The 27,200-nt window shown below is 37.1% G+C and overlaps 1 protein-coding gene across 1 annotated transcript in view; it reads left to right on the top strand.

Annotated features, from left to right (window-relative positions):
• Window positions 1-27,200, top strand: part of LOC145692256 (RNA-binding protein 4F-like) — a 343,186-nt gene that overhangs the window by 130,473 nt on the left and 185,513 nt on the right. Inside the window, exon 3 of the mRNA XM_081767552.1 lies at window positions 17,653-17,821. Coding sequence (XP_081623678.1) covers window positions 17,653-17,821 — 169 coding nt within the window. The remainder of the gene's footprint in view (window positions 1-17,652; window positions 17,822-27,200) is intronic.

The following is a 27,200-nucleotide window of genomic DNA, read 5'->3' as shown; positions in this document are numbered from 1 at the left end:
ACCTCAGCGTCACTGTCAGGAACGAACCGGATACGCTTCAAATTGGGCGCCATTTCTCAAGCGTTATATTTGGTTACTGCTGTCTTCAGTTTATATGAATTGGCCGTTACAGATAATAGTTTGCTAAACACTATTTTCACAGAAAATTCAGTATTTCTTTTTTTAAAATGTCAATATTATTTTTTATATCACAAAAATGACTTCAGTGACAATGAAGCAGAACTTGAAGAGAAAGCAGAGGAAAGCTCTTATGAGGAAGAGACCAAACCCAGAGACAGAACATCTAAACCGAAGCTAGATTTGACTGAAACTGCTATGATTGCTCAGAGATACAATGTAAGTGAAAGGGCTTGCACATATAACATCAACTGTGCTTCGGACAGCTTTAAAGGCTGGAATTATAACTTCTCAACAACATAGCAACATAACTCGTCTTTAATTGTGGACAGGAGCAAAATAAGGCGTGCGAAACATAAAGTTGTTCGGAATTTAAAAGAAAGTTCTAGAAATGATGATCCCATTGAAAGCCTATACTTTGATGGTCAAAGGGAAGACACTAAAATACACGCAGGCATCGTTAGAGAAGAGCACTTATCACTTGTGGCTGAACCTAACTCTCAATACGTTGGTGACGTGGCACCATCCTTTGGCTCTAACCATGACGAGACCACGACTATTTTCGAGTACATCATGAACCAAATCGAAGGTGGCTTTGATGAAGTTGAGCTTGTTGGGTGTGATGGAACAAACACTAACACTGGTTGGAAGGGAGGTATTCGTCGAAAATTAAAGAAACTAACAGACTATTTGTCTCTTGCATTTTAATGAACTGCCTTTCCGAGCTCTCTTCACGCATATTGGTGCTAATTCAAGCCCCTATTCTTACACAGGTCCCATAGGTTCAAAACTATCTAACTGTGAAAAGCTTCCAGTGGTGTCATTCAAACCAATAATATGTGACTTATCTCATCATAGTCAGAAGACCTTAGAAAACTCAGTAAAGACCTGAGATACTTATTCAAGTCTTCCAACGCTAATGGTCCTCGTCACGTCTTTGAGACCATTCGTAGGTCTAGATACTTACCAAATGAATACCAGGCTGTAATCCGTTCATCCATTCAGACGAATGCATTTCTCGCACTCCCAGAGAATGTTCTTTTCGCCATGATGACTGATGGTCTACTTGCTGTCCGACAAGGCGCATTACGTAAGATTCTTATTGCTCGAAAACACGAAGCAGAGAATCTTCATAACACTATTAGATATAACATCCCTCCCAGACTGAATTTTGAGGCGAAAGATTACACTGAAATGATCTTTTGGGAAAGCACTTATGTTTCAATAACTGTACCACCAGTTCTAAGGACGGTATCAAACAAATAGCTCATGGACAAACTTTCACTTTCTGACAACATTGTGCCAGAATAGTCCTCCACCGTCTATCCATGCCACACGATGGCAGTAGAACGGATAGTGAAATTAGTCACTGAAGCAGCCTCTCGATTATGTGGCAGTGATGCTAGGGACGGGATAATCAGGTCAACCTTACTTTCTAGGAAAGCTGTGTCTAAATTGCAATCAAAGTCCCAATTTGTGACAATTTTTCCTGACAGTAACGAATTGGATTAATTCATCCGGCTCCATATATGGTTGGTTGGTTGGGTAGGGCTGGCGCCGGAGCCCTAGGTGCAGCCACCTCCACGTGGTAGACTCTGGGAAGTTTGGGCAGGCTATATGGCCAGGTGAGCGAGGACCTGCACAACCGCTTAAATGAACTGAATTTGTCTCCTTTTCTGGCCCCAGAGGAGGCATCCCTTTTCTCCCAAGGGCACATAACTGGCATTTTTATACTTGAATGTCAGTTTCTAAGCAACCAACATGTATTTAACCAAAAAATGTTTACTTTAACATAACTAAAATTCATGAACTTCTGGTATTTTTTCCAATTTTCAGTGAAATTTTGAAACTTTGAGGCGATAGTACTCACAGAAGATATTATCCGATTTGAAAAAAATCTATACCTGTAATGTCCGTGTGGGTGGACCACTTTTGCCAGGTATTACATTTCGTTCCGAAAAGAAGTGGTAAAAGGCTGCACCCTAATGTAGTACCCATGTCAGATTCCAATAAAATTCTGGGAACAATAATTGCCCCCAGGGGGGACATCATAGGGCCCCGGAAGCCAACTTGAAAGTTTTAAATGGAAACCCGTTATTTTTATTGCAGATTCTGATTCTCCGATCGAAAATAAAGAACTTTTATTTGAAGCACATTTTCGTTATTCTACTAGATGGAGCTGAAATAGCAATAAAAAAAATGAATATAATCGTACGCACGTACGTCACCCAAGGCTGGTGATAATCTAAATACACCTCAAGAAATATACTTGCAATTTAAGTACGTGCCCAATCATTTTTAAAGATCTATTCAACTAACAGAAAATGAATTTAACATCATCTTTCCAAAATTCGAAAGAGAAATCCTCTCCATGAATGCAGATCCGGATACTGCTACCGAAAATACGCAGCTTTTAGTTTAAGTATTTTTTTCGTTCTCCTCCTAGATAACACATAAATCGCAAAAATAATAATATCTTTGTACTTGAGGTTGATAAATGAAAAACTGGTTCAAGAACTGGTCATGTTGTGTGATGTTGCTGCTAAAACTTGCAAACCAAGAAAGTTAGAACACTAGATTGTAATAATAATATTCTTCAAGAATTAACATTTTTTCTGTAAGCTTATGAACACTATGGAAGTTGATTTACTCTAGCTCTCCGTTGGGACATGGATGTTTCAATTAATAACACTAGTTAACAAAGGTTTTGTTGCATAAAAGGAAATACCTGTTCTTAAAGGGACTTTTTGCGCTGAATTCGAATATGCACTCGGTTTTTCTCCATCACGTACGATTTTCCCTAACAGAGGGATTTTCGGGAAAATCCCTCAAAAATTTCCCTTTTCGTTTATTTTACACCCCAAGATCTTGTCCCCTTGCATATACTAACATAGAAATTATACCTAAGTATACTTTGATTCATATTTAACAAACCCTCCAAGTTTCGTAATAATCGCTTTATTCTTTCTAGAGAAATAAATATGTTTGTATGTATACTGTGTGTACTGTTTATTGCACCTTATAGTAATGCTTTCAGATCTCTTAAGTTGAGGTAAAACGTTTTGCTTTATTACCACAAACACATATATAGAATATAATACAATATAATTTACAAGTGTGACAATTTACAATAAACAATTTACAATAATACAAATGTACCAAAAGGTCATGAAAAGACAATCAAAACTATCACAATATATGAAACTTCCATTGAGTTACAAAAACGTGCACTACTTCCTTCTTTTGTAAGAAATGTTGCATTCTCTAACAAGACCCCAACAATAGTCCCCCATCATTGAAGGATCCCATCGTCCCTAGTACCTTTTCTCCATTGCCATTATATCTTGGTGGAATCTTTCCCCCTGTTCGTCGCTGAGAGCACCTAGGTTAGCAGGAAAGAAGCTGAGGTGGGAGTGCAAAAAGTGGATTTTTAAAGACATCCTACAACCCAACTCTTTGTATTTCTGTATCATGTCCTGTACGATTTCTGTGTAACTCTCAGCTTTGTTATTGCCCAGAAAGTTGCGCACAACACACTTAAATGCTGTCCAGGCAGCTAGCTCAGCACTGTTTAACTTGCTGTCAAAGCTATCATCAAGCATTAATTTCCTAATTTGGGGACCAATAAACACTCCCGCTGAAATCTTAGCATCACTCAGGTTAGGGAACTTATCTCGTAAATACTTGAAACCTTCACCAGATGTGTCCATGGCTTTGACAAAGTTTTTCATAAGTCCTAACTTGATATGAAGTGGCGGTAGTAATATCTTATTAGGATCTACCAAAGGAGCGTATTTCACGTTGCATTCTCCAGGTATGTAATTCACTCTAGGTTCCCATTCCTTCACTTCATAATGTTTGTCATCAGCTCGGCTATCCAATAAACATAAAAAACATTGGTACTTCGTGTAACCGCACTGCAGTCCTAATAAAATACCAACTACCTTGAGATCACAACATATTTGCCAACAATGGTCCTTGTAATTTATAAGATTTAGCAAAGTTGACATGGTGTCATAGGATTCCTTAATCTTCACTGAATGCGCAAGTGGTATAGAAGGTTTTTTATTTCCATTATGTAAAAGGACAGCTTTAAGGCTGACCTTTGACGCGTCGATAAATAACCTCCATTCTTCTGGAACGTAAGGAATTCCTAGCTCCGCCATCAATCCATTTATATCCGTACATACGCACACATTATCTTGCATTAAGAAATAGCTTGAAAATTGAACATGCCTTTTCCTGTACACTGATATGTTCGTTTCTGCATCCAATAAGTTCCACTGCTGGAGCCTTGATCCCAGAAGTTCCGCCTCTTGTTTTGTCAGGTGCAAATCACGGACTAGGTCATTAAGTTCACATTGCCGGATGAAATGTGGCTCGCGAACACAGTCAGGGATGAACGTTGGATCCTTGGATGTACATGTTGATGTCGATGGTTCATCAAGGACATGATCATCATCAGAGTCTTTTGGCCATATCTCTTCCCAGTTGGTAGGGGGCTCGGGAAGTGGAAGTTCATCCCCGTGCGGAATAGGTCTAATTGCGGATTTAACGTTGGGATAACTTATTGTGTATTTGCTTTTTTTAGAATGTCCCTTAACTACTGTGAGACAAAAATAACAATCATCCAGATGGTTGGTGGGTTCTCTCCACACCATTGGTACAGCAAATTTCATGAACCTCCGTTTCCCTTTGGCCCATGCAAGTAAAGTGACGTAGCGCGACGCACAAATTATGTTGGGTGCCCAAGTTTTGTCCTGATCTCCCACACGACATCCGAAATATATATAATATGCTAGTTTCACCGATGGCGTAATGGATCTACACTGTCCTTTAACTACAAACTGGCCACACACATAACAAAAACTATTTGGTGAGTTAACACACGAACGCCGTCCTCTTGACGCCATTGTACTGATCACAAACTAAACTTCTGGTCTTAGTTGGGTATAATGCCGTTAAGATCAAACATGAAAGCACTCTTAGCAGCAAAGACAACTTTGAAAGTGAAGTATTGTTAAACCACACGTCAATATAAAAATGTACAAAACTCCCTCACCAGGTGTCAAGAACACAAGAAAGAAAGAAATGCGCGGGGGGAAGGGGGAAACGATACCGTTCTGTTACATTTGATAACAAATATTGATAACCATTTCATGAACAAAACGAAAAAACTTGGAGAATTGTATATACATGTATTAAGATATACATATACTGTACGTTTTAAAAAAATATACGTTGGAAGTACATTCTATTTTTATACATGTTTCTAATTTACAGAGAGCAATACAGGTGTGTTGTGACTATTGTAAATATTCATTTTTATGTCTGTGTTTGTAGTAATAAAGCAAATCGTTTTTACCCCAACTCAGGAGATCTGAAAGCATTACTATCAGGTGCAATAAACAGTGCACACAGTATACATACAAATATATTTATTTCTCTAGAAAGAACAAAGCGATTTTTACGAAACTTTTAGGGTTTATTAAATATAAATCAAGGTATGCTTAGGTATAATTTCTATGTTACTATATGTAAGGGGACAGGAGCTAGGGGAATAAAATATCTGAAAAAGGGAAATTTTTGAGGGAATTTCCCGAAAATCCCTCTGTTACGGGAAAACTGTACGTGATGGAGAGTAACCGAGTGCATATTCGAATTCAGCGCAAAAAGTTCCTTTAAGATCAGATGATTTTTCTCATGTAACAAACAAAAAGTTTAAATTTGTTAATTAGTGTAATTGGACATAGTGTCAAAAGAGAATTAAGATATTCATCTTTGTCATATTTATGTAGATAGGTATAATGGCATTTTGATTTGAATATAGGCAATACGATTTTACTTGAGAGGTAAAATTGAAAGTGAACACGTAAGGTTGATCGGTGGATCTATTAAAGTTTAAAAGGACATCATCATTTTGTTGTTATGATTATGAAGATGTGCATAGTAACGATCTGACTTGAAACTGCATATAATTTCATTTGAGAAGTGAAAGTAAATATGAACATGTAAAGTTGATCGGTAGATCTAAGAGAGCAAATGATCTCTTATAAATTTAGTGGAACAAATAACATTTGACCAGAAAACACATCTGTGTTACGCCTATGTCATGTTCTGTAAACACTTATGGTTGATTGTAAATTACGGTCCAGCAACGTAGAAGCCATTAGATATTGGTAGCCGTAAGCATTATTACAGAGAACCTCTGAACACTCAAGCTGTATTTCAACTGTATTTCAACCGGTTTATATTAGAGCTCTCAAAGTAATGTTCTAACGCTCTCAATGATACAAGGATGGGCAATAACCAGAGGTCATGTGCTGAAGCAAGGGTAATACTCAACGAAAAAAAAAAAATCGCGTTCCGCAAAATCCTAATTTCGAGATCTACTGTTGAGTGCATCGTAAGACGCGTCGAGGAAACGGTAACTACGGATTGTAACATTCCTGGTAAACCGAAATCGGCGAGAAACAGCAATCATACTCAACTTAGCATTCATAAAGCGGGGGAACAATATGACATTAGTTATATGTCTGCGAGAAGAATGTTGAAGAAAATGAAGTTTCACCCATACAAAATTTACCTGATACACCAGCTGAATGAAGATGTCTTTGATCGCCGTGCAGAATTTTGTGAAGATATGATGAAACAAATTAATGATGATTCTACGTTTCTTATCAGCATTGTGTTCTCGCAAGAAGGTACGTTCCACCTAACCGGTTACATTAACAGACGTAATAGCAGGTTTTGATTTGACAGCAATCTCATTGGTCCTTTCCACCACACTCTACATTCTGAAATGTTGAATATCTGGGCGGCAGTGCTAAATATACTATAATTGGGCCCTTTTTTATTAATAAAAATTTGACTTCTGAACTGTGTAAAGATATGTTTCGAAATCAAATAGTTCCAGTAATGAGAGATGCTGCAGAAGACAATTTTGCCCACAGAGGATTTCAGCAAGATGTACAAGACCGCAGAACGGTGTAAATATGGGACAATTTCTTAACGCGGAATTTTCTAAATAACGGATTGGCAATAGAGGTGAGATTGTGTGGCCCGCTCGTTCTCTGTTCACCTGATTTATCGCCACTATAATACTTTTTCTGGGTTTATGTAAAACTCCGAGTATTTTTTCTATGTCAAACAATACCAACCACTTTGGATAATCTTCGACAAAGGGTTGCTGATGAAGTTGCATTTATTTAACTGGAAGTCACCAGTAATGCAGTATTTGTATTTTACCATCGAATTGCACACTGCCACACCAAGAAATATGTGCAGTTTGAGCGTATGTTTTAAAACATCAGGTACACTTTGTTCATCTGCCAAGTGAACTCATGCTAATCAAGTTCTTCCAAAAAACGGGAAGACACTGCGTAGCTGGTAAAGCTGATGTGTAGTTACGCGTTCCGTAACTAGTTTAACAGTAAATTTAGATAGCAAGAAACGAAGACAGGGTAGCGTTTTTCTATTCTCTACTTTAATGAGAAACGGAATTTTCAACGAAGTTAGGGTTATGTTAAATCTAAGTGTATCAGTCACCCCTCCCTAAAAATTTAACTGAAATTTGAGAACGTATTTAAGAAGCAGATGGATTTCCTGACTCTGGAATATAAAAAAGAGTATGCCAAAAATTAGACTATCAGACTGATTGATGTATGTTGAATCACAAAGTGCACTCATCTTGAACAACTTTGACAAGGAACATAACACACATGAGTTTATATATATATAGGGCAAATGTGTAAAACTTTAAAATGTTTAAATGTTAAAATTCGCTTTATACTGTACTTTGAACACGTAATTCAATGTGTATTATATTCTTCTTACAGCAGCATGGTTTATTTCCTAATACTTTAAGTCTATGGTTGTTAGTATATAATTATTGCATCATACCGTACTAATCATTCTCAAAGCTCATTCAATTAGTATGAAACTCTAGACTTAGCAGTTTGCAACATTGCAAACCTCCACCAATAGGCAATATGTGGCGAGAATATTTCCACCTATACTCGCATCGAAATTCCCAGCCCTTGTTTACAATCAGTACAATATAATTCTGTTGCCTTATGAAAACAATGCTGTCCAGCAAACCTAACAGTTTTCTCTCTCTCTGTTTATTGTTTACAACACAAACTGCCATCTTCCAATATTGCCAGGCGTACAAGGTTTTCGCACACTTTCGAACAAGAACACTTGTACAAAATTGAGTGTGCATTATATGTAAGATTGTGTTACATAATAACTAACTCGATTTGTCATAACGTTAATATCTCAGTCATCTCAAAAGCAGCAATTTATGTAGTAATAACACTTGGTCCACGACTGTGCAGAGGTAGGTACATTCGGTTCGGCGATTCATGTGCCTGGCAACCATGAATTAACCATGTAGGGGTGAGAAGCAAGGTTTTGACGCTCGCACTACAATTGTTGTTTATTAACAATTTTCCATCCTAGAGTGAACGGACAATAATTCAAAAGCGGAAATTTTCCAAAATAAATTTGAAGATTTAGCTGTGACTAACGTTGTTGTAATCTGAAATATTTTTGATGAGATTGCAAAAACTATCTGATTCATACTAGTTTTGTTATCTTGAATAACTTATACTAAAATTACAAATCGATGAGCAAAGGAACTAGTGTCCATAATGTGTTCTATTACTTAGCGAGACTGTCACACGTTTATTATTTTATAAACAAACGTTGCTTTGCTCAGCGATTTGTAATTTAAGTGTAAGATTGCAACAACACGGCTCAGGTGATCTAAGTTGTCTGTACGAGCGATCTGTAGAAGCACAAAGAAGATTTAGATGGTAATCCTTTCGTTTGGAAACAAGTGAAATGGCTTCTGTATAAGGAAAGCAAAGCCTGGTATGATATTTTATAAAACATCACTGGATGAAGAGCAGCCATGCAGATCTGTCAGTTTTAAAAGAAAAGAAAGAATGCTGAATGTTTGAACCCACAATTAAGGTACAAAAACCTAACCTGATTTCAGCTAAGAAGGCGGCTTATCTTTTGGATATCCTTCAATTCATCATACCTGTTTTCCATCACTTTTAAGAGAGTTTGGAAACGTTTCATGACGTCGGGATGTATAACGTGACCATGCTGATTGTGAAGAATATGAGAAAGGGAAGATGCCACAAACAAAATATATCAGATAGGGACCAGCCCAGGCACGTAGCCAGGATTTCGTAACCAGCGGGGGGGGGGATGACATGAAATTCTGAAGGCCCAGGAGCTCGATCAATCTAAACTACTTTACTATCAACATTTTTTGGTTTGTGAGAATATGTTGGTAAGTATTTTAATAAACTATGAAGAAGTCTCGAGAAAAATTTTAAAAAAAACTTATTGAAAAAGATTTTACAATATTTACGTTCCTTTCTTTGTTCATTCAAATATAACAATTTTGGTTTCATTATGGTCTCAACTATTATAAAAAGTACATATTCACTATTATAAAAAGTACATACTCAATAAAGTCTTGTAAAATATTTTTACAATATCTGCGTTCCTTTTTCTGTTGAATCAAATGTTAACAGAACTTTCTTTCCACATATATTTTTTTTATTATTCCGTCAACTACTGTCTGTTTCAAATGACAGATTAAAGAAGCAGTTGAAAATTGTTTTTGAAATAACATATTTGATATTGCAAGGATGCGATGACGAAAAATTATGATAAAAAATGTCCACGCTGTTACACAACGGCATTACGGTTTCGGAAGCTTGAAATCTCCCTGACTAGTAGCAGAAATTTTGAGAATTCCCCAACTTTTCTAGAAATTTCAAATTCCCTGACTCTTCCAGGATATATCGCTCATCTCGCAACCATGTATTGCAAGTAATACAAATTTCCTCATAAGAAAGAGTAAAAAAAAGCTTCCTGTAGTTTATTTTTAACGCTGATCCTTCTTTTTCTCATTTCATTTTGTTTCATCCTTCCTTAATTTTTTCATTTCTGGTCTCGAAGGGGGGGAAGTCCGCACCCCCCAGACCAACCCCTTGGCTACGTGCCTGACCAGCCTAAAAGATAATTTTGTTATAGTTACGGCTATAACTAGCGACAGGCAAAGGGGAAAAAGAATTGGAAGTAACTGAAACCTGGGAACTTTGCGATACAAAATGTGCGTTGTTAAATTTTTGTGACTACAAAGACTGTTTTGTCTAGCTTATGACGAATTCTGTCTTATTTCCATGTTATTTTCTGTCCAAAAAGCAATAAAGTGAAAACATAATTTATTTAGCACATTATTCTATCTACACTGTTACTTCAAATGTGTAATGTTGTGATGTAAACTATGTTAAGTTCATCATTATTTAGTGTAACATTTTTTTATTCATAATGTTGTCCTTTGGCGTTAGCTTGAAAAATTACTTACCTGCTACTTTTGATGGTTAATAAATGTTACCTGTATCATAAACGTCCAGTAGCACTAATATGAAAACAGTTGAATATAAATGAACCAAACAAAAACTCAAATAGGAAAGACATGGGGCAAATCGAATGATGTTTTCGCGGTGCCCCCGAGGGTCGCCTTTCATGGGGACCCCAGGCCCAACTTAGAAATTTTAAACGAAAATATGAGTCAAATGATACCTCGTTCGATAAATCTTCATACACTAAACAGCGTTGTGGCAAAAGATTGTTGATATTGGTCACCGTTTTCAAGATGGCCTCAAGATATGGCCAGATAAAACATCCAGTACCACTAATATGAAAACGGTTGAAGATAATAACGGATGAACAGAATAAAACTCCTATAGGAAATCACAGAGGATATTTATCATTCCACGGCTCTAAATGTTGTAACAGAGAAGAAGATGATTAGATAAAAGTACTATAATGCAAAGGAGGAAAACTAATTCCTAGAAGATCATCGTTCCAACGTCCTCCGTAAGTGGGTGAAGCGGAGCGGGAAGGAACGATGAAATTGCAAATGAGAGCTTTAGTTTTTGTAAATTGTACCTACAAAACAAAATTATCTGAAATATGTTCTTATAACAGATAGATGTCTGTAATGAAAAAAAGGAGGTAAAATTCTTGTTAAATTGTACCTTCCACTTTGATTGCAGGCAATGATTTGCCCAAAAATGAATCAACTGAAATGTGAAACCAATTTGTCGAACAACGCAATTTTGGAACAATGTGCACAAACGTTGGTTTTGCTCAAAAATCGTCTCCACAATATTGGTTCATTACTGTATCAATCACTTATACATCCAAATGTTACAGACAAAACATACGTATTGCAAGTAAAAGTCTGGTTCTCATTTGAGATTTTACCATTCATTTTCGATTCACCCACTTACGGAGGGAGATCAGAAAGATAATTTTCTAAGAATTAGATTTCCTCTTTAGTATTATGTCACTTATACTTTAATAATCTTCTTCTCCGATGGATTATTCCTGAGGAGTGGAATGATAAATACCCTCAGTAGTTTCCTATAGGAGTTTTTTCCTGTTCATTTATCTCCAACCGTTTTCATATTAGTGGTACAGCACATTTTATCTGATACAGGCACCATGTCTAGGCAGCCATTTTGTAAACGGTGACCCATATGAACGATGTTTTGCCACAATGCTGTTTAGTGTATGAAGATCTATCAAACGAGGTATCACTTGACCCATATTTTCGTTTAAAATTTCTTATTTGGGCCTGGGCCCCCATGAGAAACGGCCCTGGAGGGCACCGCGACAACATCATTCGATTTGCCCTGTCTTTCCTATTTGAGTTTTTGTTTGGTTCATTTATGTTCAACCGTTTTCATATTAGTACTACTGGACGTTTATCTGATACAGGTAACATATCTTGGCGGCCATTTTGAATACAGTGACGGATATGAAAAATATTTTGTTACATCGCTTTTTAGTTTTTAAAGATTTATCGAACAAGGTCTCACTCGGCCCATGTTTCTATTTAAACTTTTAAAGTTGAACCCCGGGCCTCCTTGAAGAGCGCCTCTGGTGAGCATCGCGACATCACCATTCAATTTGTCCCCATGGAATTTTCTATTTAAGTTTGTGTTCAGTTCATTTATGTTCAACCGTTTTCGAGATATTTCCGTGGAAACATTAAAATCGGCCACCCTGGATATATATATATATATATATATATATATATATATATATATATCACAATCTCCTCCTTTGCATTTCATACATTGTGTTTCAAAACAACATCGACAACATTTGGGAGGTAATTCCTGACATCAAGATAAGACAAAAGGTATAGACCAACTTGGGTGCACAAATGCTTCCTTTCAGAGTTATGAGCTGCCTGAAACACGGAAAAATGAACTTTAAAGGTCCAAAGCTTCAAAACTATCGGGCCTACCGTAGTGGGGTCAAGACTTCACTTAGAAACTAGTATGTTCGTTATCCAAATATCCATGTTTTAGAGTCGTGCGGTACTTTTGCAACAATTTTTATAGGGGTAGTTGGTGAGTACTTCGAATTATATGATTGTAGCCAAAGTCCATCTATAAAAATTGTTGCGTGAGTACCGCAGGACTCTAAAACATGGATATTTGGATAAGGAACATACTAGTTCCTAAGTGAAGTCTTGACCCGACTACAGTAGGTGCCGTAGCGTTGGATCTATGGACCTTTAAAGTTCATTGTTTCATGTTTTCGGCAGCCTATAACTCCGAAAGGAAGCATTTCTGTACCCAGGTTGGCCAATACTTCTTGTCTTATCTTGGTGTCAGGAATCACCTCCTAAACGTTGTCGGTACTGTTTTCAAATACCCTGTATATAACACATCATTATTGGTTGTTTTATAATGTATAGCTGCACTGAGTTTGACGGGAAAGCATAAAATTACTTCTTCAATCCGTATGTAGAAACACGTGTACATTATATGAAGGAGTGGTTTATAAGGCGTGATATTTTCCCAGTTAATATTAAAAATGAAAGTGTAGTAGATTTCTATCTCTTTTGGATTAATAGAGAGATTAGAGTGAAGATGGAATAAAGTGAAGTAAACTCGAATAATAACTTTTTGCTCTCTATATTCTGACTAAATTTGATGGTGGTCTATTTAGTAATCCCTGTAATTGTTTCGTCTCTTGGACGGACAGATACACAGAAAGGGCAAATATATAATGCAGATTTCTTAAACCAATCTCCTTTACAAACTTTGTTCCTAATGTTAATACTTTCGCCTAAAAAATAAAAGTCATTGCATGTTTCTCCTCAACAACATTCTACAAAATTCTGAAGAGGAAAATAAATCCCTGAGGAAATCCCTGGTATCTTCCCATCGATTCTCACACTGGGAAGACAAAATATTTAAGCCCATTTTAGTAACAATTTAGTAGCATATATGTATCCTTATAAAATCATGATCTACATAGGTATTCTAATATTGCTGATAGGGCACTTGCTGCAACTGAGAAGCTTCCATGCTCTACGATCTTCCGCTGACCTCTTCGTCTTCGTGTACTATTTTTCTGTTTTAACATTGCCCAATAATTATAGTCAATTTCGCTCTCTCCCTCTCTTTAGTGCCATCCTACTCTCTAGCACTGTCATCATGAAACAGTTCTTCTTAGCCAATATCCCAACTAATTTGTCTTTCTAATGTTAATAATATTAAAAATTGTTCTTTTCTCCGCCATGATTTCTAACAACCTCTCATTCTTTTTCCGCTCGATCCAGCTAATCCTCTCCATTCTTCTCCTCACCCATTTCGAAAGCTTCCAGTCGTTTCTCATCATTTTCGCGTAATTTCCATGTTTCTGACCCATACATTACAATATTCCACACGAAGTATTTTGTGGGTCTTTATTTCAACTATTTATTCAAGATCCCACAAAGTAGTACTTTCTTCCTCCTAAAGGCTTCTTTCGCCATTCCTACCTTTGCTTTCCTTTCACTTTCACACTCATATCATCATTAATAGTACTACCCAGGCATAAAAACTAGTCGCCTGTTCTACTTTCTATCCTCCCACTTCTATATTTGAAACTGACTCCTTCGTTAAAATCACTATGAGATTTGTCTCTGTAACATTTACTTTCATCCCATATTTTTCACAGCCCTTCATCAAGTTCTCTAACATCTCATTGATTTTCTTTTCAGATTCTGCAACAAGCGCCATTATCATCTGCAAACTGTACACTTCTAATCATTCTTCTTTTTACTGAAATGCCGTCTTCATTTTGTAGGCTCTGTTTCGCTATCTCTTCTAGATAGATATTAAATAATGTAGACAAATGACATCATTCCTGGTAAACTCCCCTTCAACTGCACTCTTCTCTATCATTTCCTCCATTATTTTAAAACTTACTTGTTAAAACAAGTATAGTCCATATATGTTTCTTTTATATATATATATATATATATATATATATATATATATATATATATATATATATATATATATAAAAGTATAGTTCATATATAAGTTTCTTATGAGTTTTCGATCTTACCATTCCAACCCAACTTTCTTTAGAATTTCCAAAACAATTCCAAATTCAACCGTTCAAAGCGTTTTCTAGATCAATAAATACCAAATACACCTCATTCCTTTTTTCTATAAACCTTTAACCGATCATCCTTAATTATCCAATTGCATATTTTGTGCCCTTTCCTCTCCTGGACCCGAACTGCTCCCTTAAAACTTTTTCATTTTTCTACCATATGACCTTCTGTTCAGAATCCGAAACAAATTTCTTGCTGCATGAGATATGAAACTAATAGTTCTACAATTCTCCAATCTCTTTGAGTTCGATATCTAAGACATCGCTATCATGATCGTCGTCAGGAAGTCTTTGGACACTCTCCTGTTTCATATATTTCGTTGCAGGGTCAGAACATTTTTTCTTGCGCTTGTCTCCCATATTCTTAATGAATTCGGTTATCCCGGTTGCTTTTCCATTCCTAATCTCGGGTAATGCTTTCTCAAATTCATCCCGAAGAATGCTAACCTTTATCATCCTCGTCTTCTTCATTCTCTATTTCAACATCCAGGCCTCACGGTCTATCCCTACTCTCATATAAGTTATTAACATATTCTTTCCATCTTCTTAAGATTTCATTTCTCTCTCTTATTTTCTGCCATCGTAATACCCAATTGTTTCCTCCGCAGTTCCATAGATTTCAGCTTCTTGTACATTTCCTCATATTTTCTTACTGTTCCCAATTCTTGTATGTTCTCCCAGTTCTTTTGTAAAATTCTTTCCTTGCTCTGTCTGCTTCCCTTTGCAATATTCGTTGTTCAACTTCCGGTACATCTTTCTACCTCTTCTGTAGCAACCTGTTTCTACGTCTACTTTTCCCTCCGTTTTTGCAAAATTTGTTCTGTAATCCATGATTTCTTAACCGTTTTCTCATCGCAATATCGTACTACTAATTCTGCAGCTTATTGTATCAAAAGTTAAATATGATCCCATCGTCTATTTCTACCTCTACTAATCCTTCTCTTCTTTGAATATTTTTCTTCGAATTTCCCAACGGAAATATTTTTTACTTCCTCTTTTTTCAACTTCTCAGTATTCAACAGCTTATTGTCTACTTTTTTCTGCCTACATTTTTCAGGCGAATATCTACTTCGGCCAGCACAATGTTATGGTCAGAGAAAATGTCAGCCCCAGGAAGGGTCTTGGCATTCTCTAAGCTATTCTTCAAGCTCTCCTGAATCATAGCATAGTCTACCTGGCATCTTCCGTCGTCTATTGGGAATTTCCATGTATTTCTTCTTTTGTACTGATTGAACAACGTGTTCCCAATTCTACTAGTAAATTCCGTCTACAGAAATTGATCGGTACCTTTCCCTTTTCATTTTTTTCGCCTGAACCACATTTGCCTACAACACTACCTCCCTGTTTTCCTCCCAAAACTACATTGACATCTTCCATTACAATTATACATGCAACACTCTTCTCCCCGTCTATAAGTTCTTCTATTTTCTCAGAATTTTCCTTCATTTCTTCAATTGTATTCTAAGCTGTCGGTACATATGTCCGTATCACTACTAGTTCCTTCTTTTTTCATTTGTCTTAAAATCATACCTCTATCATCGACACCTTCTGTTTTCACTACCTTATCTTTTAAGTGATACAAATAATTTATTTCTACACCGTTATGTTCATCTTTTCATTACCTGAGTAAAACATTCTATATCCTTCGCTGTTCAACACTCTATTACCTTCAACTCTAACTTCACAAACCTCTACTAAATCTAGATTATTTTGTTTCATTTTCTCTTTAAGATTTTCTGATTTCCCTCCCCGTAACATGGTGCGTACATTTCATATCCCTATTCTAATCCTTTTGCTCTTGCATGTCTTTCCTTCCCTATCTATCTTCCCTACATTGCGACAGTCTTGTCAATTGTCCTTCCCAAGCCATCTGTCTCCCAGAGATCCGAATGGCTGGATATTTTACCTCCAGAACTATATTTTGACCTGCGAAAGACCATTGTAAATATGTTCTCATTTTGCTGTCAGCGAACTAGGGAAAAGGAGAGTAGTGGTTTCTCTTTGCCTTCCACCTTTCAGTATTCCATCCGCGAAGGTAACTCTGATCACACCTGGTACTAATGTTCAAGTTGCTATACCAATCACTATAATTTCTGTCAAGTTGGCTACTGGAGAATTGCTGCCTTCTCCCAGAACACTCTTCGTCTAGCTATTCCGTTTGGATCAATTCGGCAGGTGTGGACTTTCTGGTTGTGAACTACCACAGACATAGCTCTAAATTTCACTGTAGCTCGCAAACCTCCCCACCAGACACATAGAATCCTCCCTACCCGACGCATTCCAAAGTAACATTGCATTAAGTAATAAGATAGGAGCTGAATATTTCGTAAAGCAAGGAACAAAGTGTGTTGGAAATGCTTCACTACTGCGAGACTGTTCCCTTCAAGTGCATTGTTACCATACTGAAAATTTTAAGGGATTTTAAAAAATTCATGCGCGCAAATATATTTTGGAGAACTGTAAAATCACAAATTCGCGAAGCTCTTCACAAACTGCATCCAAGCATGAAAAGAGGTTTTTTCGAAAGGCGTCATGCCTGTTGCCGGCTACTATCACCAAGGCAGAGTGAAGATTGAAACAACTTCAAAATCAACTTGCAGTGCTACCTGGAAGAGATCCTGAGGCCGATCTATGAACAATAGCTACCAGAAATGTACGGAAACGAGTGGGACCTCTTAAAGTGCCTTAGTGCAAGAGACGCGTGATGAATGTCAGTAAATATTGAAATCTGTCGAAGATATATGGAATATGATTTCGCTCGTAGATCTCCAACGGATCCTTTGGCAAAGGAAATTATTGCTGCGCAACTTACCAATTACATACTTGGTAGATACAATGTATGCACAAAAACTTGAATGAATGAATGAATGGGGACATTAATGCGGGCGTCAGCATCGAGGCTATATGTTCCGGTCACGAGTATGCACAAAACGCTGAACAGTTTCTATAAATTACATTTTAAGAAATTATGTGTTGTTATTATTTACCTTGGTGTTTTGTTAATATAGAATAATAATATACTTGTTTTCCCGTTAGAATTTGGCGTAAAAGGTGATCCTAAGTGTGAAGTTCTGCGCTACTGGTCCAGAATTGAAGCGATTCGTTGCAGAGACATTAACAAATTCAGAGATATTTGGGAGGAAATATGGAAGAACGGTCTTGATAAAAGTGCGAAAATATGGCACGAATTCATTCTGATTGAAAGGTAAGTAAAGTAAAATGCATTTTTCATGTATTATTCTCTATACATCATGAAAACCTTTATTTTTAAAACAATGTTGTGGGAAAATGTATAATTGAGAATTAGGATGTGCTATGATAACTTCCTACATTGTTAGAGCCTTTCGCTTATTAAAGAAATCGTACTGAAACGTAATATCTGTCAGAAAAGTAAATGTACAGTACATCTTTGTGAGTGTGGCATTCCTACGCTCTAATCGTTGACAATATGAGAATTAAATCAATCAAATGTGTGGTGAAGGATAAGGAGAAAAGCAAAACTTGAATAAGATATTAAGGAGGGGCACAAAGTTTGAATACGAATAGTGCATGGTGTAAATAAATGACGACACTGAAAGAGAAATCCAGAAACAGCTGGTAATTGGAGAAAAAATGGTTAAAAAAATGTCGTTATGAGAACATACAATACATATGCGAATAAAAACGCCGATAAGTAAACACTTAATCAGCAACGATCTTGGTGTGGTAGCTAAGGAACTAGATTGCAAATCTGAAGGACGTCAGTGCGAATCAACTCCAAGGAGTATTTTCTTTATTTTTGTTAATAATACATACAGCAATTGAGAGGGGTTAAAAGAGAGCGAATTACCCGTTTTATATATTAATTGAAAACGAGGTGAAGCCATGGAAACGAGGAAGCAGGTATATCTAATCAGGGGTATGTAACAGAGGGTGGTGATCGGAAGAATGCAGTTTTCCCGAATGTCGGACATGTGAGTCTCTACAATAGGCAAATTTCTTCAGAGGTGTGCCTATTGGAGAGATCATCATGTCAGAAATGCCGTAAAATTTCTATGCACTTTTGTTAATCATCACCCTCTGAGTCGAAAACCATCCTTAGTTCGAAAGTGTCTCTCTTACTGTGTGTCTATCTATCTGTCTGTATACATAATGTTTTTTGTAAACGCCATAACTGCCGTACCTTTCAGCAGAATGAGACCAAACTTGGCACAAACTGTAAAATATCTTGGACGAGTTAGTTAGCCATAATAATCAGATGAAAATGTTTAAAATGGCGTCCGTTCAAACCCTTGAAAGGTTTCAATCGAAAGTCATTCGGCCCATACATTTGTAATCACAATGTTTGAGTGGCATTTCCTGTTTTATTGAAATATTCTTGTGGTGGGACGTATCTTCTTTTATTGAAATATCGGACCCGGTTAAGCACCTAAAGAAGGTTCGCGCTCTTTCGCTACGGTCAGGCTCGGGTTTAGGAGGAGAATACTTTCCTATTGGAACAAGACGTTTGTTTGTGATGATGTGAACTTACACATTGAAAGTAAAGTAACTTGTGAAACGTTTTATTTGGAAGAATAGTACAATAAATGTGCTTTGTCCTAACAAAGAGAACTATAAATTAGTATTTCGAGTTCAAGAACATGAATGGCAAGGAGTGTTATTTGATTTGTTATAATAATAATAATAATAATAATAATATATTGTTATTATTATTATTATTATTATTATTATTATTATTATTATTATTATTATTATTATTATTATTATAAAAGGTGTTGTTTGAGGCAACGGTATACCTTCCTCAATTCTTAATCAAACGTAATGATTGAAATTTCATATATCCCTTACAGGCAAAATATCAATACTTTATCTCGAGGGAACGAGAGGGGGCAGCTATTAGAGGCATGGGAGCCGTTGGACACTATGCATCCATAGGACCCCTCGAAAAATATGTGTGATCACCAGACCCCTACAACTCGCTTAAATAGTAAACAAGTGAAAATAAGCGATTTCAATGCAAATAATAACGAAGAGGCATTTTCATGGGGCCACGACAGAGCCCTCTACAGCTAAAATGTCGATAATTAATATCGAGAGAACATGAGGTGATAGAGGCATTTGAGCAACGTTGGACATTGCGGATCCGTAAGGGCATCGAAAAAATACTAGGGGGCGCCAGCCCTCCTCACTTATTTCTACATGATAATATTTGGTCTAGGAATTAATTCGTGCGGGTGGACAAGAGATGGCGCAACGAACGGAGCGTCCCACAGTTCCGTGTATCCACACATGTGTTGCAAACCCCTGTCATCGCGTATCGTTCGTAGTATAGGGCAATGGATTAAAGCGTCAACAACACCAGTTTGTAGTTAAGTGAACATGGCGCAATTTGTGCCTAATAAAGTGTTTTTGCGGGGTGTCCTGCTGCATTACTTTAACATGCAGAAAAGTGCGACTGAAAGTCATCGTATTTTGGTGGAAGTGTATGGTGACCATGCTCTAGCTGAGCGAACGTGTCAGAAGTGGTTTGCACGGTTTAGAAGTGGTGATTTCGGCTTGGCAGACCAAGAGCGAGCTGGACAGCCAAAAAAATTTCAAGACGAAGAATTGACAGCATTGCTCGAGCAGGATTCGTGTCAAACGCAGGAACAACTTGCAGCAGCATTAGGCGTTGATCAAACAACAGTCTCCAAACGCTTGAAAGCCATGGGAATGATTCAAAAGATGTCACATTGGGTTCCACAAGAATTGAAAGACAGAGACGTTGAAAGACGAAAAACCATTTGCGAATTGCTGCTTCAACGACAGAGCAGAAAGGGGTTTCTGCATCGAATTATTACGGGTGATGAGAAGTGGATCCATTACGAGAACCCTAAACGAAAAAAGGCCTAGGTGAAACCAGGTGAACCAGGTCCATCACAACCAAAACGAGATATTCATTGTGCAAAGGTTATGCTGTGCATATGGTGGGATATGAAAGGTGTGGTGTACTATGAGCTGCTGCAACCGGGTGAAACTATGAATGGAGAACGTTATCGACGACAATTAATGCGTTTGAAGCAAGCTCTGGCCAGAACACGACCAGAATGGGAGAACAGACATGATAAACTTATTGTTCAACATGATAACGCTCGCCCACATGTCGCAAAACCGGTCAAAACCTATTTAGAAAATGTCGGATGGGAAGTTTTACCCCACCCGCCGTATTCACCAGACGTTGCTCCTTCGGACTACTACTTGTTCGATTGCATGAACAACGATTTGATTGGACAGCGGTTTACTTCTTCAGAAGATATCGAAACATGGGTCTCTGACTGGATCGCTTCCAAGGATGAGGACTTCTTTCGCCACGGAATCCGTACATTGCCTGACAGATGGGCGAAAGAGGTGGCTAGCGATGGACAATATTTTTCTTAAGGTATTTATGTATTTTGTGTTTGTACTACAGCTTCAATGTGTGCGTACCAACCGCACGAATTAATTCCTAGACCAAATATAAAATTATATTTTGGAAATATACGCACTGATCAGGTAGTAATATTTAGTACCATTATCAACAGCGTCTTTCACTACCTGCGCATGTTTGACATGAAACGAAAGAGAAGATCCATCATTCGTAGAAAGAATAAGAATAGACAGTTACTTTAACTGCGAAGAAGGCCGAACAATATTAAAAGAGTGACTACCTGTAAAAAAAGAAACAAAACTTTTTCTAAAATGTACAGGCCCGTAGCCAGACTCCAAATTTAGGGGGGGAGGTAAATGTAAATTAGGGTGGACACACACATACACACACACACATACACAAACACACAGACAGACATTATATATATATATATATATATATATATATATATCCAGTGTGTAACAAAAATATAGGAACAGTGGAAATCTTGAGAAATACATTTGAAATTCAAAAACCGCGAAACACGTATCCAATATTTTAAAAAAGATCTATTTAACTAATATAAAAATTTAAGTCCCCCTCCCTGGGGAGGGGGAGGAGGAGGGAACTTGAAAATTTCAAATAGAAACCCCCTATTTTTATTGGAGATTCGGATTTTGCGACCAAAAATAAGCAACTTTTGAACGAAGTACTTTTTCGTTATCTTTCTAGATGGCGCTGTTATCGCAAAAAAATGATTATCATTATATTTACGTCCCCTAACTTTGCGATCTGAAATATTTCCGAAATGACAAAAATGTCACGAATCTGGTTACGCAAGAACGTACCAATGTCAGGGGACTAAAAATTCTGTGAACAACAAGTGCCCCCAGGGGTTCCATCATAGGGCCCCAGGGGCCAAGTTTAAAATTTCAAATATAAACCCCTATTTTTATTGCAGATTCGAATTCTGCGATCAAAAATAAGCAACTTTTGCTGGAAGTAATTTTCGTTATCTTTCTAGATGGCGCTGTAATTGCGAAAAATTAATATAATCGTATCTACGTCCCCTCATTTTGCGATCTGAAATATTTCCGAAATGACAAAATAATGTCACAAATCTGGCTACGCAACAAAGTACTCGTGTCAGAGGCTTATAAAATTGTGTGAACAACAAGTTCTCTAGGGGTCCCATCATAGAGCCTCACGGCCCAGCTTGAAAATGTCAAATGGAAACCCCCTTTTTTATTGCAGATTCTACACAGTAAAAAATGATTGTGTTCATTCAACTCAAATTTTTACACAGGGCAGTGGTTCCAGCGTGACTACCAATATGCGGTGTTAGGTCTTACCAACACGAAGAATGTAACACAGTGTGTAGTGTGTTCATTATTTTTTGTTAATATTACACCATGTCAATTATCAATATAACACAGTCTCTGTGTTACTTCAACATCATTTTTTTCATTTTTCAGCACACTATCTGTGTCATAATTCAAGGTCAAAGCCGTGTAAGTAACACCGTTTTGGTGTTAATCCAACACTCCCTGTGTTACAATTAAACGACAGACCACCAGATTAACACCATCTCTGGTGTTAGTTCGACTCCACTCCTGTTACTACGACACCTATTTTGGTGTTGAAATAACTCCGTATGTGGTGTTGATGTAACCATTTTTCTGTGTTGAAAAACCATGCGGTGTGCATGCTTACGCTTACCGAAGATTCTAATTTTAAAATAAGAATAGTAAACTACAGAACACTTCATATAGAAAATCATAAGAATTTTTGTCGTCCTTCGCAACATTAGTGTGAAGTATTTCTTGATAGTGCAAAACTCAACCTTCACCAACATCTTGTTCAAATATGATAGGAAACTCTTACGTATATCCTTATAATAGTTGGTTTGCCACTTAATCGTGATTCTACTTGTTTTCCGCCATTTTGAAGCAAAGTCCCCGGTGTTGACTGATGAGGTCTAGTGCAGTGTAGGAGTGACACAGCAATACGATGTTGTTTCTCGCTTTGACATGATATATCAGCTGAATGAAGATGTCTTTGATCATCGTGTAGAATTTTCTGAAAATATGATGAAACAAATCAATGATGATCCACCACCACAATTTTATTTTCTGATGAAGCCACGTTCCACTTAACTGATTACAGTAACATATATAATTGCAGGTTTCGATTTGACAGCAATCTCATTGGTCCTTTGCAAACTCACTCTAAATCCTGAAAATTTGAATATCTAAGAAGCAGTGCTAAATAATACAATAACTGTTCCCTATTTTAGCAATGACAATTTGATTTCTGAACTGTGTGAGGAGATGCTTCGAAATCAAGTAGTTCCATCAATAAGAGACACTCTAGAAGGCAATTTTGTCCACAGATGGCTCTAGCAAGATGGTGCAAGACCCAACTACATTATAAATATGTGGCAACTTCTTAACATGGAATTTCCTAAATAACGGATTGGCAGAAGACGCGAGGTCGAGTGGCCCGCACGTTCTCTGTTACCCTGATTTATGGTCACTAGAACACTTTTTCTGGGTTTATCTAAAAATCCAAGTATATCAAACAATGCCAACCACTTTGAATAACTCTTCGTCAAAGGATTATTGAAGAAGTTGCACTTATTGAACTGGACGTCATCAGGAATGCAATATTTATCTTTTACCATCGAATTGCTCACTGTCAGACCAAGAAAGATGCACAGTTTGAGCACTGCTGTGAAATATCAGTTACATTTTGTTCATTTGCAAATTCTATACAACCAAGTCGTGAGAGGCAAGGGGACTCACGGTAATCAAGTTCTTCGACAAACGGGAAGACAGTACGTGGCTGATAAAGCTGATGTTTAGTTACGCATTCCGCAGCTAGCCGAACAGTAAATTAAGATAGCAGGAAACGAAGACAGGGCAACGTTCTCTACTCTACTCTCATGTGAAACGGAATGTAGGTAGTGTTCAACGAAGTTAGGGTTATGTTTAATCCAAGTGTATCAGTCACACCTCCCTGAGAATTTAACTGAACTTTGAGAACATTTAAAAAGCAGGTGGATCTACTGACTCTGCCACACCCCTGTATATCAATTAAGTTTCTTTGTGCTTTATCCATGTTTTGTAAATTTGTTCTCCTGTGAAATCTCCGTCATTTTTGTGCTTTTTCGTACTAGTGTGAAAAAATGATTTTATTTAATCTGTCCGTGTCACGTGATATTTAACGAACATATTGATCTACTTGATCTTTACAATTCAAGGGAAGATGTGTCTTGTTGTAAAGCATAAACATTTTCCTTTCTATATCGGAATGGTTTACAACGGTCGCATTGAAATGTGAATAAAAGCAATTTTGTTTTATGCTAAGCCTTTTTTTTAAATATTGGTCACGTATTCCGTGCTTTTTAATTGCACGCATATTTCTAGAAATATTTATGTTAACATCAATCACAGGTAAAGTACATAATACTTCTTTTTTTCTGATTACAGTTCTACCCAGGTATATAACGAAAAGTACTTTGAATAAAATTTGCGTATTTTCGGACGCAAAATCAAAATCTTCAATACAAATAGCGGGTTTCCATCTGCAATTTTCAAGTTGGCCTCTGGGCCCTATGATAAGGACCCTTGGGAGCACTTGTTGTTCACAGTATTTTATGGGCCTTTGACATTGGTACGTTCTTGCTTAACCAGATTTGTGACATTTTTTGTCATTTCGGAAATATTTCAGATCGCAAAGTGAGTGGACGTAGGTAGGATGATATTCATTTTTCTGCGATTACAGCGCCATGGCGCATGTTTTGAGCTTTCCGCCACTGGAAGATGAAATCCAGGAAATTTCGTGGCGTCGTGCAGTTAATGTACAACTCCTTTTGAAAAAATGTCCTAAGAAAGAAGAAATTCCTCTTACATGAAGTAATCCTATATAATCGTTGACCGGCTTCACGGCAGAAATTTAGTAAAGAAAATATTTAAATTTACAAACGTAGGTATAATTTCTAATTGCATTCTTTTTAGTAACTGAAAAAAATACTTTTTGCATAACAGCTGTGAGTTCCATTTTATCACAACAAATTTCAATTTTTAGACGTCGCGGAACCCGTAGCCAGGTTAAGCGGACCCCCGGAGTCCACGGACTCCATTTTGATAACCACTGCTCTAGACTCTTTGGAACAAACTATCAACAATCATTTAGGACGATTGCTACTAAATTCATGTTTAAGTAAAAAAAAATATCTGTTATGTTTTAATACTCGAGCATTCAAATAAGAAATAACTCCAAAAATTCCATGTTCTAGCGCAGTTACCTTCTTTCTCGAAACGAAATTGATAAAACAAGTAACAGTTCATTAAATTTCTTTGTATAGTACAATTCATATCAAAGTATACATGAAATTATTCTTTACGTTGTACAAATAAGAATTCGAGATCAGTTGCTTTCGTAGGTACTAAAAAAAGTTTAAGTTAAGAACTAAGGATTTAAACAGCTATTTACTTATGTCCATTAAAGATATTGCTTCTTCAAAATGAAACTTCATTAACAAATTATTACTTTTGTGGGCAACCCCGTAGCCTCATGGGTATAGCGCTCGCCTTCGGCGAGTCAGGTTTCGGCTTCAAACCGTACTGGAAGTCCTTGGATTCAAACCGATAGTGATTTGGACGTTACTTTAAGCTATAGGTTCCGTGTCTATATAGCCTCCCTGCTGAAGAGGGGCGCTAAACTACCCAACACACCCTGCTTTAAGTCAAAGGTCAAATATCAAATTTATAAAGCATTATACATATTATCATCCAATAAGGTTCAATTTTTAATTGAAAATTCTATTTTTCCTATAAGTGCAACTACTACCTCCGTCTAGTCCACTTCATTTTTTGTTTGCTTACCAGAAGATTGGATGATAGGCTTACGTCTGATGATCTGCATGAACATTTGATCCTGACACCAAAGATTGGCAACCATTATTAAATTATTTTAATATAAGTCTCTATCATCCCCGATAAAGAATAAGTGATTCGAACTTATCTCTAGTTTAAAGACATATTAAAGATATCACTTACCTATTCCAAGTGATTTTACAAATAGTCAAGTTGCTGTTACACTACAATTCTCATTCTTCAAGTCAACTTTGGTGCATCTTCAGAAACCAGCATCGATCAACTTTCAATTACAACCGTGTTCAACTCACAACACAACAAGAGTAAATATAATTCAGAAAAGGAAACTTTTCTTACTCCGTTATCACGTGACATAAAGCGTAAGTACTAGTGGTCCCTCTGTATGCAGCCGAGTCACGTGACTTTAGGCCACGCCCACGCGGGAAACACAAATTTCCAGGTCACGTGTTATGACGACATGAGTCACCGCACGGGAAAATCCCTCATTCTCTTTATGAACGGGATTTTTTAAAATTCGTTTCATTTTACGGGTAAGATGAGTGCTTTGGTACCACGATGCTGATTGGTTGATAGAGGTAATGTGATCTTAGGCTCTGGGATTTTTTTAATTCGTTCCCTTTTAGGGGTAAGATGAGTGCATTGGTACCACGATGCTGATTGGTTGATAGAGGTCACGTGATCTTAGACCCTGGGATTTTGGAAATTCGGGAATCCTCTCTGATGTGTACTTTGATACTACGATACTGATTGGCTGATAGAAATCACATGATTTTAGACTCGCCACATGGTGAACAGGTTACATGGTATAACGTCATGAGTCACCCTTGTGGGGAAGTCCCTCACTCTGAATTTTTGAAATTCGTTTCCTTTTACGGGTAAGATGTGTGGTTCGGTACCTCAATTTTGATTGGAGGATAGAAGTCACATGATCTTAGCCGCAGCCCATGCTAGAAATTCAAATTTTTTAGGTTACGTGATATGACGGCGATCCGCTTTTGACCGGGATTTTAGAATTATGTTCCCGTTTATTGTTACTGTACTGAAGTTCACCGTAAATATTATCGTTTCCTTTTATGGGTAAGATGATTCTTACCTTGATGGAGGAGCCCACCTTATATGTTTACGTGTGGTGATCTTGTCCTTGAATTAGTATGTCTCTGAAAGGATACATTTATTTTAACAATGGTGAAAGAGGGGTCCATCCTTGCAGCTTGTAGATTTCGTTCTTAGAACTTTTATAAAACATGGTTGTGAGTTTAAGCGATTTTTTTAAACACTCAGCGTTTTATTGCTCAGTATGCGCTTCATTAATGGAAACA

The sequence above is a fragment of the Thermobia domestica genome, chromosome 8, assembly GCF_964235325.1.
Source record: "Thermobia domestica chromosome 8, izTheDome1.hap1.1, whole genome shotgun sequence".
NCBI lineage: Eukaryota > Metazoa > Arthropoda > Insecta > Zygentoma > Lepismatidae > Thermobia > Thermobia domestica.
Note: the sequence above shows the minus strand (reverse complement) of the source record. Positions and strands in the feature narration are given on the sequence as shown.